Source organism: Microcebus murinus, chromosome 19, assembly GCF_040939455.1.
Source record: "Microcebus murinus isolate Inina chromosome 19, M.murinus_Inina_mat1.0, whole genome shotgun sequence".
NCBI lineage: Eukaryota > Metazoa > Chordata > Mammalia > Primates > Cheirogaleidae > Microcebus > Microcebus murinus.
In genome coordinates, this window is record NC_134122.1 from 31,040,849 (window position 1) to 31,056,233 (window position 15,385).

The 15,385-nt window shown below is 43.1% G+C and overlaps 1 protein-coding gene across 1 annotated transcript in view; it reads right to left on the reverse strand.

Annotated features, from left to right (window-relative positions):
- Positions 1-10,084, reverse strand: part of BAZ1B (bromodomain adjacent to zinc finger domain 1B) — a 78,587-nt gene extending 68,503 nt beyond the window's left edge. Inside the window, exons 1-2 of the mRNA XM_012742222.2 lie at positions 9,607-10,084; positions 248-364 (exon numbers count right to left, since the gene is read on the reverse strand). Coding sequence (XP_012597676.2) covers positions 248-364; positions 9,607-9,713 — 224 coding nt within the window. The 5' untranslated portion in view covers positions 9,714-10,084. The remainder of the gene's footprint in view (positions 1-247; positions 365-9,606) is intronic.
- Between the last annotated feature and the right edge of the window lie 5,301 nt (positions 10,085-15,385).

Genomic DNA, 15,385 nt, shown 5'->3' on the forward strand with positions numbered 1-15,385 from the left:
AAAAACACTGGAAGGCCTGGCAAATACCTAAATAAGTGCACATATAACTAAATATATATTCTACACACTTTACTAGCAGCAAAATGTTACTAAGCAAAGGCACCCAGACACCAATACAGTACACTAATGTAATATATTTCAATCTGTGCTCCATAAATTTAAATACAAATAGTGCTTTAGGGTTAATATTCCCTCCTTTGCTAATGATGTGAAAATAGGGCCAAAATGTAATGCTTCTATTACTTACAGTTCAGCGACTTCCTGTTCTTCCTCCCAGGCCTCCTTGTGGGTTAGCTGACTGCTTCCAGTACTCTTGCACGTCCAAATGCGCTCACTGTACCTTTCCAAGCGGGCTTCATACTCTCTGTTGGCAGTGGCTCAGGAAAACAATATGCAAGTAACAGAAACAACTAACCCATATGCATAAAATACTTAAATATAGAAAAAAAAATCTACAGTATTCTTTCTAAAATGTATATCATGAGAAGATAGAAATGGAATAAGGGTTTTCAAGTGGCAAATCCAAAACAAGATGACTAAGACTAAAGTATGATTAGAATGGTTTTTCAAGTTTTACAAATATATTAATATATACAAATGGGATTTTCTCAATTCACTGAAGTTCCATTTCACAAGACTTAACAATACTAAAAATTCATTAGAAAAAAATAAAGGCAAAATAAAACACAAGCAATGAAGAGTAAGATTTAAGGTAAGTGAAATTTTGTTACAAAACTCAAATGATCAGTAAGTTTAAGAATTAGTCTACAGTAAGATGAGATGACCAAATCAGTCTCACCAGTAGCTTGGAATAACCTTATACAAATGTTAATGGCGCATATGCTAACGATCCATCATTTACCAACAGCTTTCCAGTCTACCTTAGAAATACCTGTTGCTTCTGAGAATTTGAAAAACATTAATAAATTCTATAAAATACCTAAGAGTATTCCTAAAAATACCTTTAATATAATATTTATCAGTCTCTACGCTGTCTCCAATAACACTAAACTTATAATATCCTTTACCAGTTGTTTTTTAGACAGTCTTGATGAGGGAGATAGGGGAAGAGGACATCATGTAAGTTGGTGCCATATATACTGGCAACTTTCCACACCACCCCAACTAGAATTCACTATCAGCCAGTCACTTTCAAATTCAAATGGCAAGGAACTAATTTAATTCACTTCTATGCACAGCAACAGATGCTATGCAATAAACTGACACTACGACTAGAGAGTAAGCTACCAATTCTTGTACTTTCCAAGGGATATAGTTCACTTTTTTTTTTTTCTTGAGACAGGGTCTTACTCTGTTGCCCAAGTTAGAGTACAGTGGTATCATCATAGCTTACTACAACCTCAAACTCCTGGGCTCAAGAGATCCTCCTGCCCCAGCCTCCCAAGTAGCTATGTTGGGACTACAAGCAAGTACCACCGTGCCCAGTTCATTTCTAATATAGGGAGATTCTTTGTTCCAGGGTTATGAACAGTGAAAAGGCAAACAATAGGGACAAATCCATAGGTAATCCAAAACAGTAGTTTTAGCCAATAGTAGAAGTACCTTCACTCACTGTAGATCTGGGTGTTATAAGTTGATATGTATGTTCCCACAGGGAAGCAATCCTCTGGTTGCCACAGAATAGAAAATCACTACACCAACCAAGATTTTGTTGAGCTTTATTTTCTGTGATTTATGAAATTATTTTTAAAGGAAGTGGGGAATTTTTTCCAAACAAATATATTTAAATAATTTTTTTATTATAGTTTTTCAAACAATGAAATGTCCCTTGGCCGGGCGCGGTGGCTCACGCCTGTAATCCTAGCACTTTGGGAGGCCGAGGCGGGCGGATTGCTCGAGGTCAGGAGTTCGAAACCAGCCTGAGCGAGACCCTGTCCTTACCAAAAATAGAAATAAATTAATTGACCAACTGAAAATATATATACAAACAATTAGCCGGGCATGGTGGCGCATGCCTGTAGTCCCAGCTACTCGGGAGGCTGAGGCAGTAGGATCGCTGAGCCCCGGAGATTGAGGTTGCTGTGAGCCAGGCTGACGCCACGGCACTCACTCTAGCCTGGACAACAAAGTGAGACTCTGTCTCAAAAAAAAAAAAAAAAAAAAAAAACAATGAAATGTCCCTTCCAACCTGATACACATCTTTCCTATCCTCCTTTGAAAGTCACTGCTATCTCAAATGAGGGTGTGGAGGTGCACCCACACAGTCCCAGCTACTCCAGAGGCTGAGGTGAGAGAACTGCCTGGGCCCAGGAGTTCAAGACCAGCCTGGAAAACATGGTGAGGCATCCCCCCACCCCACCCCCATATCTCTTTAAAAAAAATGAAAATCACTGCCGTCTACATAGCATTCTCCTGCTGGGTCACCTCATCCATTCCCATAATTTCAATTACTATCTATATGCTAATAACTCACCAACTCAGTCTCCTCTCTCTAAACTCCAGACCCATATATCCATAGCAATATGGACATCTCCATCTGGACATGCAGTGACTCAATGTAAGTGTCTAAACTGAATACTCCGTTTCCCCTTCCCTGACTGACAAACAAAACGAAAAGAAATAAACACTTGTTCCTCTCCCAAGGTTCTCTATTTCACAGAATGACACTATAATCCAAGTGAAACCAGATCATTATTTTTGATTCCTCCCCAATCAATCACAAAGTTTGTCAAATCTACCTCATTTGTCTCTGAAATCCATCTATTGTTCTCTCTACATTAAGGACTACTAAATTTATTCAGATCAGTGTTATCTATTGTCTAGATTATTCAATGGCCACGTGAATAGTCTAGTTTCCCCTAGTCCCAATGCCTGGAAATCCATTCTCAACACTGCAGCCACAGTGATCTTCCTGACCTAAAAGACTGCTTCTTTCCTATTCAAACTTTCAATTGCCTCCACTAAATTTAAGGTCAAGTAGAACCCCTCAGCCTATCTCACAAGGATCAGCATGATGCAGCCCATTTCTGCATCTCTTACCACTAGACAACCCCCTCCCCATTCCCACTTCACTCAAAAGAAGTGAATTCTTTCAATTTTTAAAAATTAAGAACCTCCAAACTTACCACACCCTCTCGTACAATCCTCTTTTCTTCATCTAATTAAACTGTAAGCATCCTTTAAATCTCAACTTAAAAATAACCTTTCCCAGAAAACATTCTCTATTACTGTTTCCAACTATTTACCTCTTTTCCACAGAGATTTTACATCTCCACTCGCTGCCATGTGGCTTGCTTTCAAGGCTTGTGAAAAGGAATGTACATACCCCCGCCAGTGATGTTGGGCTTGGCCAAGTAACTTGCTTTGACCAATAGACATAAGCTAGATGTGATATATGTCACTTCCAGGAAGAGGCTTAAAAAGTCATTATGTTGTCCTCCAGCTTTCCCTTTGCCTTTCCACTAGAAAGGCATGTCATACACAGGCTCCTTTAGTTTGGGTCTTAGAACATAAAAAATGTGTTTTTCCTTTTTTTCACCCACTTTTTCTTTTTGAAAAATAAGGCTACTAGAAAATTTTAAGTTATATGTGGCTCGTATTATATTTTTATTGGACAGTATTATAACCTGAGATATATACCTTAGAACAAGTACCCTGAGAATATTAGCTCAAAATTTTTAATTGACTAGTCAAATTAATTTCAAAAACCTAAAACTGAAATTCCTACATCGCCACCTAATAATGGGTATTTTTAAGTTTATGTAACCATTCTGGTCATTACTTTTACTTACATTAAGAGAAAAAAAAAGCCCATTAGAAGGATATTGAGTCAGCTGCCTCTAAATTCTATTTCAGATTTTAGGTTACCAAAATAAGTCACTCACTCTCAAGTAACCACTCAAAGCCAAATGCCAATTGAGGTTTTTATGTTCCAGCAACTGCTGCACATATAATTGCAGACAAAATGTCAAAGCAATTCTCCAAAGGTTGTGTAAGCTATAAATGATAAGATATTTTCAAAGCCTAGACTACCTCATTATGTATCTACTTTTTCAGAAGTTCAAGAGCTACCTCCTTAGCACAATATGATGCTGCTTTGTTCTCTTTAGCTTTGTAAGGATTGTTTCTTTCAATAAAGTACTTGATAGCCTGAAACAGTGGCCCAGAAAAATATAGAGGTTAAAAAAGCACAACTGTAACCCTAAGAATTCTAAGTGAAAAGATGACAAATAGAGCCAACGCTCAAAATCTGCTTTTTACTCTATTTTTCTTTGAACCAGATTGTCATTAAATTAAAAGCAACTCAAATCTGGCATAATTTGTTAAAGAAATTAAATTACAAAAAATCAACAAAAGAGTTTAATATTCCAACTACCCAATAAAATCCTGGTTTGCAACTATAGCTTAACTCCATATACAGCTACACAACTCTTAAAACATGCTCTAAAACAGGCGCAGTGCCTTGAGCCTGTAGGTGGCGGAGGCAGGAGGATCTCTTGAGCCCAGGAGTTTGAGGCGGCAGAGTGCTATGACTGTGTCTATGAATAGCCACTACACTTCAGCCTGGGCAACACAGTAAGACACCATCTCCTAAAAAACAAAACAAAAACAAAACATGCTCTAGTCACGCTTGTCTAGAGTCAGATTAACTGCATGAATAGCAGCCCTTCATTATCATACCATCTATAAATTCTAGCCAAACCCAGTGGCTTACACATGTAATCCCAGCACTTTGAGAGGCTGAGGCGGGAGGATCGCCTGAAGCCAGAAGTTTGAGACCAGCCTGGACAACACAGTAAGGACCTACCTCTACAAAAAAATAATTTTAAAAAACCAACTGGGTTAGTAGTGCCCGCAGTGTAGTCCCAGCCACTTAGAAGGCTGAGGAAGGAGGATCACGTGATCACATGAACCCAAGAGTTTGAGACTATAGTGACCTATGATTGTGGCACTGTACTCCAGGCCTGGACAACGGAGCCAGATCCTGTATCAAGAAAAGAAAGAAAAGAGAAGAAGAGGAGAAGAGGAGAAGAGGAGAAGAGGAGAGGAGAAGAGGAGAAGAGGAGAAGAGGAGAAGAGGAGAAGAGGAGAAGAGGAGAAGAGGAGAAGAGGAGAAGAGGAGAAGAGGAGAAGAGGAGAAGAGGAGAAGAGGAGAAGAGGAGAAGAGGAGAAGAGGAGAAGAGGAGAAGAGGAGAAGAGGAGAAGAGGAGAAGAGGAGAAGAGAAGAGAAGAGAAGAGAAGAGAAGAGAAGAGAAGAGAAGAGAAAAAGATAAAAGAAATTATCATAGAGGCCAGGCACGGTGGCTCAAGCCTGTAATCCCAGCACTCTGGGAGGCCGAGCTGGGGCAGATAGCTCGAGGTCAGAAGTTCAAAACCAGCCTGAGCAAGAGCGAGACCCCATCTCTACTAAAAATAGAAATTAACTGGCCAACTAATATATATAGAAAAAATTAGCTGGGCATGGTGGCGCATGCCTTTAGTCCCAACTACTCAGGAGGCTGAGGCAGTAGGATCCCTTGAGCCCAGGAGTTTGAGGTGGCTGTGAGCTAGGCTGACGCCACAGCAGCACTCACTCTATCTAGCCTGGGCGACAAAGCGAGACTCTGTCTCAAAAAAAAAAAAAAGACATTGTCATAGAATGATGCTACAAAGATCATCAACTAGTTGTTTTCTAAGTTTAGACTAGGAGCCAGGCACGGTGGCTCACTCCTGTAATCCTAGCACTCTGGGAGGCTGAGGCAGGAGGATCATTTGAGCACAGGAGTTCAAGGCCAGCCTGATTGATCAAGAGTGAGCTCCATCTCTACTAAAAATAGAAAGAAATTAGCTAGACAACTAAAATATATATATATAAAAAAATTAGCTGGGCATGGTGGCACATGCCTGCAGTTCCAGCTGCCCAGGAGGCTGAGGCAGAAGGATTGCTTGAGCCCAAGAATTTGAGGTTGCTGTGAGCTAGGCTGACACCACAGCACTCTAGTCGGGTCAATAGTGAGACGCTGTCTCAAAAAAAAAAAGAAACTAGGAAAACTGTAAAGCAATACAACAAAAATATTAATCTACAAAAGGCTACTTATAACTTCAGTTCCTGCTTAAAACAACCTTGACTTAAATGGTGTTTTGACTTAAATAGTGTATCATCCTATTGTCAAATAATTACATCAAGAATTGATTCTGGGCCAGGTACAGTAACTCACGCCTGCAATCCTAGCACTTTGGGAGGCCAATGTGATCTCAACCGATCCTCCAGCCTCGACTTCCCAGAGTGCTAGGATTACAGACATGAGCCACCATGCGGGACCTCTAAAGCATTCTTAAAGTCTTAAAAGAACAAGGAAAGAACCACATTACCACCCCTCTTAAATGCACTTTATCTTTTTTCCCCCCCCCAGAGATGGGGTTTTGCTCTAAAGTCTAGCTTGAGGTCTGGAGTTTGAAACCAGCCTGGGCAATAGTGAAACCCTCATTCCTACAAAAAATAAAAAAATTAGCCAGGTGTAGGTATAGGTATAGGGCATAGGTATAGGTGTAGGTATAGGGCATGTGCCTATAGTCCCAACTACTAGGGAAGCTGAGGCAGGATCCCTCGAGCCCAGGAGTCAGATGTTGCAGTGAGCTATGATGATAATACAGCATTCCAGGCTGGGTGACAGAACAAAAAAAAATAATAATTTAGTCTGATATTTTTCAACTAAGATCTAGCATCTTGCCTATGGTACTACCCTAGGAAGCAATGTACCACACATTCAAAGCTATAGGACAAGGAATATAATCATTAAATATGTGCATTATTCACAACTTCCACTTTAAGTTTAATGAAGACTTATGGTATATGTTGAAGAACATACCAACCCACAGCTTTAAGTCAGTAAAATATCACACACACTTGCTAAAGTATATATGTAATCAAAAGGTAGGTAGTAAGAGAAAATTAAAGTATCAAATCCTATTAAAAATATAATTGTAAATATAAATTAAGAACTGGGAGTAATACTTCAAATGCAGCTGTTACCCAACCACATATTTGTTCTCCGTTATGAAACCACTAATAGCCTAATAAAGAAATATGCCAATCTGCCAACCATACAGTACAATTGTTTAAAAACCATCCTTAAAGTGCTTCCACTTGTAGAAATTCCCAAGGGAACAATTTTCCCCTAATATATAATACAATTTGGGAACTCCTTTGTTAAAAGGATTCTAAATACTGGCATGGGAAATAAAAAAAAAGAATGTTTATTAAATACATACCATTTGAAATGTTTCAGGTTTCAGTTTTCAACTGTCATAATTAAGAGAAATTCTTCACATATATTTCAATGATTTCATTAAATGATATGAAAAAAAACTGTGTTGACAGTCCTAAATTAGCTATCTAGCCATTTTTTTTTACACGGCTCAGTACCTACAGTTGGAATTTGTCTCTTCTCTATGACATGTTTCTTATACTCCACTAGAACCAGACCTAGAAAATTAACATCTGAAAGTGTGTGGGCAACCATCAACAGCTTAAAAAAATTAATGATATTTGAAAAGGGTATGTCACATTCCGTTAAGATTCTACTCCACTGATGCTTTGGAATGTTATTTTTAAAAAGTAGGGTGCCTTTAGAATAATGCTGTTTTTAGTAGAGCTAAAAGACTTCTCTAAAGCATTTTTTTTTTTTTTGAGACAGAGTCTCACTCTGTTGCCCAGGCTAGAGTACCCTGGCATCAGCCTAGCTCAAAGCAACTTCAAACTCCTAGGCTCAAGCGATTCTCCTGCCTCAGCCTCCTGAGTAGCTGGGACTACAGGTGTGCACCACCATGCCTGGCTAACTTTTTCTGTATATTTTTAGTTATCCAGCTAATTTCTATTTTTAGTAGAGACGGGGTCTCGCTCTTGCTCAGGCTGGTCTTGAACTCCTGATCTCAACCGATCCTCCAGCCTCAACTTCCCAGAGTGCTAGGATTACAGACATGAGCCACCATGCGGGACCTCTAAAGCATTCTTAAAGTCTTAAAAGAACAAGGAAAGAACCACATTACCACCCCTCTTAAATGCACTTTATCTTTCCCCCCCCCCAGAGATGGAGTTTTGCTCTATCACTCAGACTGGAGTGCAGTGGCACAATCATAGCCTCACTTGGACCTCCAACTCCTGGCCTAAAATGATCCTCCCAACGTCTGTCTTCCAAAGTGCTGGAATTACAGACGTCAGCCACTATAGTCAGCCTTAAATGCACCTCATACCACAAACTAACATAAAGTGGACTATTACTTGAATTAATTAAAAATGAAGGAGCAGCATTCCACCTTCTCTTGATTTACTTACAGGGATGAGATAGGAAAAGAGCAGCATTCTACTCCTGACTCTCATCATGTGACCTTCAACAAGTCAACCTCAACTCTGGCCCCACTTGGCAAACCAAGCAGGAGGACCCCACCATCTCTAAGTCTAGGATCCATTCATCTCCAAGATGCTATATGTTATACTGCTTCAAGAGCCTTCCTATAGCACAGACTCATCTTCCAGATCCCTTTGTGTGTAAACACCCAACATTCACAAACTGCACTCAAAACAAGAATGAGATTATCCTATAAAGTACTACATTAAAGCAAGCATCAAGGAGAAATTAAATAGCTCACATAGACACTTCTTCTATACAGAAGTAAGCAAGCAGAAACTGCTAAGAAATCAAGTCTTTCCAAATGGAAAGGGCTGATAAAACTAATAATACATTAGCCTTGACTCTTACAGCGTTCTGTACACCAAAGAAAGCTTGATTCAAAAATCTACTTTGTAAGCCTCAAAAAGGATTCATCTGGCAACCATAAAAAGTAAATAAAAGTAGTACAACTTTTAACTGAAAGATCATGCTTATACAAGAAATCTTAAACAATGACCATAGGTGAGGATGCTTCCTACTTAAAACATCAGCCTCATGTTCCTAAAATACAACATAAAAACTTTCAGTATGTCTCCATATTTTTAAATTTTTTCCTTAAAAACAAATACCAATCTCCTTCTAAATGTTCCAAATTTCAGACCTGTGTATGCCCCGGTAAGGAAGGTATCAGCTCTCCAAGTCAGTTTTTTGTTCTTTTTTTTTGCTCCCTTTTCTCAAAGTCTGGAAATTCATTCTTGGTTTTGTGCCTCACGGTCCTGTCAATTCATCCCCGGCCTAAAGTCTTCTCGGGAAGAGAAAAACACAAGTGCCCCCGCAGAGATCCGGGTAAGACACAGTCGAGACTTATACACGCCGCATCACGAGGCTACGCGGGTACAATTTCAGAAACTTAAGTTGATGGTTTAATTTAAATTTACAAAAAAAAAGGCAAAGGAAACCCTGCTCCCCACGCCCCCGTACTCAGGGCCTAAAGCCAACTCGGAGGGGGGAGGTGCGCTCCTCGTCAGGGAGGCCTGGGGACAAAGTGCGAGGCTCCGGGGTCTGCCCGAGTGGGCCCCTCTTCTGCCCGGGCCGGCCCGCGCCCCGCGCCCGGCGCCAGGAACGGCGGGCGCGGGCTCCAGCTCGGCATCCAGGCCCGCTGGCGGCCGGGCGCGCTGACAGCTACCCCATGCGCGGACTGCGCAACCGGCCCAGGCCGGCGAACCCCCGGCCCACCCCACCCCGGCCCGCACCCGGCGCGGCTGGAAAAGGATACTCCCGGGTGCGGAAGGCCTCCTGAGTGTGTGGGATGGTGAAGAGCGGCTCCTCTCCGGGAAGCGGCTTCACCAGCGGGAAGGGCTTGCGGCCCAGGAGCGGCGCCATCGCGGCGGCCGGGAACGCGGCGGCGGGGGACGCGCGGCTGCTCGGCCGGCCCGCGGCGCGGCACTAGGCCCCGGGGCCCGGAGAGAGCGCCCGGCTCCCGGGGGTGGGGTGGGGGAGGGGAGGGGTGAGAGGGCGGCGCGAACTCCGGCTCCCTCACTGCTGGCGCGGCCGCGCGAGAGCCATGGAGCGGAACGCAAGGGCGCGGAGCTCCTACACACACCAAAGCGCGTCCCAGCAACCTCGGGCCAACCTCCAATTACGGGTCCCAGCAGCCAGCAGTCACGACTCCTCCTCAGCGGCACCGGAGGAAATTATTGAAAAATGGCGGGAGATTCCCCTCCTCCCCCCAGCCCGGCCAGCGCACACACTAACTTGCTCCCCTGTGGCGCCGGTGGCGAATGCGCCAATAGGCGGAGGTCTGGTCAGCGCTCACAGTCTATTGGCTTACAGGAGCTGCCGCTCTGCGCCTGGGTCCCACCCCCCTGCCCCTGCCGCGTAGTTGGGTTGCAGCGCACTAGAGGGCAGTCTGAAGAGGTGAAAGGTCACGTTATGTAAGCGCCGGTGACAGGCTTGCGGGCCTCCAGTGGCGGAGTTAAAAGTGGGGGACAGCGAAGGACTGAAAGGCTAAGAACTCAAGGGGGTCAGGCCAGAGAGGCCCCCTCACTTGTACAGACACTGCGCCATCTGTCACCGACGGCGACACCGACATCCGGGCACCACTGTCCGGGTGGTGCGCCGGAGGGGGGAGGGGGAGCGCGCGGCCAGGGGCTTTGTCTTTCCACTTGTGCTCCGCCCCCTTCTTAAAGGCGCCGCGCTGGGCCACGCCCGGAGATGAGCGGGTGGGGCTGGGCTGCGAGGAGGGGTTGGCGGGAAGTAACCCCAGACCTTCCCCAAGCAAAGGTTCTGCTGAGGGACAACTTGAGCGCCGGCTTTGCTCACCCCAAAGTTAACTTATTCTGGGCGAGAGTGTGGTTGAGATCTGGATGTTAGTAGCTTTTTTCCAGGGACTTGCTGTAAAGGATAATTTATAAGCTTCTTTGGAAAAATATGTTAAAGGACTTATCTATTAAAGATACATCCATTCACTCAAATAGTATTCACTAGCACCTACAATGTTCCAGGTCCTGTGCTGGGTGCCATAGGGGAAAAAAATAACACACAGAGAATGTCCTTAAAAAACAGACACAAATAATCACAGTTCTGGGTTGAGTGCTGTACAAAGTGCACAATAAGAAAACAGCCATAATCGTGCCTGAAGGGTGAGGACTTTTGAGTTGCTTCTCCAAGCAGACAACACCCACATAGTCTGAAGTCTGTTTGGCTGTCCCAATCAGAAATACACTTATTAAATTCTCTCCCTGTTAAACTGTCTCCCTTGGTTTAGAGAACTTCACTGGCTCCAGCCCATACCTTGCCAGCCTGTTCTTCAACAGGACTAGACAGCTGGGTGTCCCTGAATGCAGCCTGCCAATGCCAGACCCTTATATCCTTTCCTCGCCACAAGGAAATCCTCCCTGCATTCTAAGATGTGTTTTAGGTCAGACCCCACCTCTATGAAGCTTCCTCTGATCACCTAGCAGAGGGGAGAGCTCATCTTCCCTCAGTAGCCATTTCTTCCAGGGGTAGGAGAAGCCTTCTCAGAGGATATGGCGTTTGTGTAAATTGTGGAAGGACGAGACTTCTCAGAAGAGAGAAATGAGGCATGAACATTCTAGGCTGAGAGCAGCATAGAGAAGTCCTTCTAGGGGAGGTCAAGACAGTATATCGAAAATGTAAGGGTTTTGAGGCAGAAAGTATCAGGGGTTGAGAAAGGCAAAGGAAGTGATCATACTGGCTACAATGTATATTGCTTGAATTGGAGTGGCCACTTAGAAGGGAATTGCAGTATAATTCTAATTCTTCTAATTGGTCTCCTGGCAGTGATGCCAAGGGCCCCAGTGGAACAAGATCAGTGGAGAAAGGCATACATATATGCGAGGCACAAACTAGGTCACTAATGGCATGGACATTAGGAGGGCTAGACACCTAACAGCAAACTTCACATGAAGTTAGGGCTCCAAAAACATTAAGAAATAGATTATTGGAAAAATCTGATATTTCAAAAAAAGCATCGAATTGCACATATGAACTATACACCACAATCATTTCAGCATTTGGGACTGCTGTGGGCTGGAATCCAATCCTTGTGTTGGTGAAGCCAAGATCTAAGGTGGGAAAATCAGGGATGGGCTTGGTTTCTGCCATATGAACTCCAGGGACCTGGAGAGCCATCTAGAACACAGCCAGAAATTCTGAGGAGGGAAGCTGAAGGTGAGGCTTTGTGAGCACAGCCATCATCCAGAGCCCCAGGAACAGTGCTTACCTGGAAGAGGTGGAATCATGGTTAATTTGATTTTTCTTTTTATACTTTCCAATTAGTTTTTCTATAATGATGATATCAGTTTTACAATATAGAAAATAATAAACTTTAATGTGACTCTTGCTGGGTGGATGACCTCCATTTCTATGGCTCAAATGTAGAAACAACAGAGCTGATTAACACAAGATTTTTTTTTTTTTTTTTTTTTTTTTTTGAGACAGAGTCTCACTTTTTTGTCCAGGCTAGAGTGAGTGCCATGGCATCAGCCTAGCTCACAGCAACCTCAAACTCCTGGGCTCAAGCAATCCTTCTGCCTCAGCCTCCCGAGTAGCTGGGACTACAGGCATGTGCCACCATGCCCGGCTAAATTTTTCTATGTATATTAGTTGGCCAATTAATTTATTTCTATTTATAGTAGATACGGGGTCTCGCTCTTGCTCGGGTTGGTTTTGAATTCCTGATCTTGAGCAATCCACCCGCCTCTGCCTCCCAGAGAGCTAGGATTACAGGCGTGAGCCACCACACCTGGCCAACACAAGATTTTAACATCTTGACCTGAAGATGTCAAACAAACAAACAAAACAAAACAAAAATGAAAAAACTGGGGAGACTAAGCTGTCAGTTTCCTCCTGGAACACTTTCATTGACTCCAGGTGGCTACAAAACCCTCTGTCCATTTGAGTTTACTCTTCTGGTCCAGTCTCAGGGGTCCTAACTCCCAGCAAGCCCCAAGTGGACCACTCCCTCCCAATTTCCAGAATTCACTGCACTCATTCCTAACCATGGCCAGAGCCTGTCTTTCTCCTCCATACATCTGAATCCTACATTTTCTTCCTAATGCCTTTTCCTAATTGTTTTAGCCCACACTCCGTTTCACTGAACTCTAAAGTGTTTTTTAGCATAATTTATTGCTCAATATGTTCTCTCTCCCAACATTTCAACGAATAAAATAATTTCATTTATTTATTTATTTTCCCTACCACTATTGGCACAAAACATATTTATTTATTTATTTTAGAGACAGGGTCTCTCTCTGTCACCCAGGCTGGAGTGCAGTGGTCTGCTCATAGCTCATGGCAGCCTCAAACTCCTGTGCTCAAGCAGTCCTCCTGCCTCAGCCTCCTGAGTAGCTGGGACTATAGGCGTGAGCACTGGGCCAGGCTTTTTTTTTTCTCTGATTTCCTTATTTACTGTCAATCTCACATGAGTATGATTTTTTGTTAGCAAATTAATAATAAAGGACAGAGATGAAAATTCATGGTTTCTAAGTGTCTACAACTGACCTTCTACCTATTGTCTGCTCAGAGTCAACTGTGGCTGATGACCTGCAGGAACAATACTGTCTAGAGATGCACAGCGTGTTTCCTCATGCAGATCTCCACTTAGTAGTTTTATGACATGAGCTCGCCTGTTTTTGTGGTCCATGCCCTGGGGAGCTATGCCCTGCTACACACTCATCCTCCACTGATGCTAACACAAATTCTTAGACAGTTACAGCTTCTGGCTGGCTTTTTCCTGCTTGTACTCTTGCCTCCAACTCAAACCATCCCAAACCAGCAATCTAATATCTCCTGCCTCCATCTCCTGCTCTATCTAGGTGGGTTTTATTTCTATTAACGGCCCCACCTTCCTCTCCACCCCAAGGGCTCAATCTCTCCCTTGAGCTCTGCTGCCTCCAGCATCAACCAGATAATGTGAATTCTACCTGCCTAAAATCTTCAACTAGTTCCCCTCCTGCCACCCCACAGCATCCTACTTCAGGCCTTTAGTATTTCTGCCCAAAACTACTACTGTAATGACTTTCTACTTTTAAAATGTTTTAAGCTGCATTAAAATTATATATTTTCTTGGATGAAACCCAGCACACTTGAGAAAAAAAAAAAAAAGGAAAAGATATGTAATCTAATCTTTAAAAAAGAAAAAAAATTATGTATTTTCATGGTAAAATGAACATAGTTCCAAAAAGGAACATATCAACATAGTTCCAAAAACAGAAATAGTTCTACACCAAGCAGCCCTGCAGCACTGCCGTACCGCTCCCTGGGCATCCATTTCAACTGGTTAAGCTGTTTCCATTTGTATTTACCTCTGTATTTCTAAGTTACAGATATATCGCTATTTTTTGGTTTTTCAGTTTTAAATGTTAGCTGTTGACTTTCTTCAATGGAAGGTAGGGACTTGACACTCTCATATCCCTCCACAAACACCACATACATAGGCAAACATATTCCCCAAATAATTATATTGCCATTGGTTAAATCAGTATGCAAAGTACAATTTATGATTATGTACTATTCACAGATGATCCATTTGGTGAACTGATTACATTTCCTCTCTTTTGTTTTCCCTGGACTGCCTCAATCTGTTTTTACTTTGTTTTCTCTGTACCTAGCACTGCTCTATCCCCAGACTGGCAGGACTATAAATCTCCTCTCTGTATGTGCAAACACACCAGGTGGGCAATGTCCTTCCAATCTGTCTTCTTGCCGCCCCTTGCTTTACTCGCTGTGGTGTCTGGCACACTGTGTCACTCCTGTTCTCAGCTTCCAGGGGTTGCCTCCCTAAAGCCAACAGAGGAAAACCAAACTCTGGCCTAACCTTCGAGGCTCTCCCCAATCCATCCTCAACTTTGCTACTACTTGCCTCAAACTCCTTACTCTTTAGCAAAACTTAGATTTATCTATGTTTTTAAATATTTATTCCCCACGGAAAGGATCCAGGGCTTCTTGGAAAAATGGCTGGGTCTGGCCAAGTCCAAAGTGAATCTGGGACATCTTGTACCTGATGGTAAGGAACTGCACACATAAAGATGGGAAATGTCAAAAGGGCATCAGCATGAAGGGATAAGAGAAATCTGTAATTGACAGAAGGCTGCCAGTGAATGAATGTAAAATGAATGATAGATTCAGAAAATCAACATTTTGCAAGCTCCAATGAAGTACTTGATTCAGAAATAGATCAATAGAGGCTGAAATCACTGGGTGAAAGGTTGTTTGGGAATGGGCTAAAAATATCACCTACTGGGTGCAGTGGCTCACGCTTGTAATCCTGGCACTTAGGGAGGCCAAAGCAGGAGGACCACTTGAAGTCAGGAGTTCGAGACTAGCCTAGGCAAAAGTGAGACCCTGTCTCTCCAAAAAATAGAATAATTAGCTGGGCATGGTGTCAGGCACCTGTAGCCCAAGCTACTCAGGAGGCTGAGGCAGGAGGATCGCTTGACCCCAAGAGCTTGATGTTGCAGTGAACTATGATCATGTCACTACACTCTAGCCTGGAGACAGAGCAAGATCCTGTCTCAAAAAAATAAAAAAAT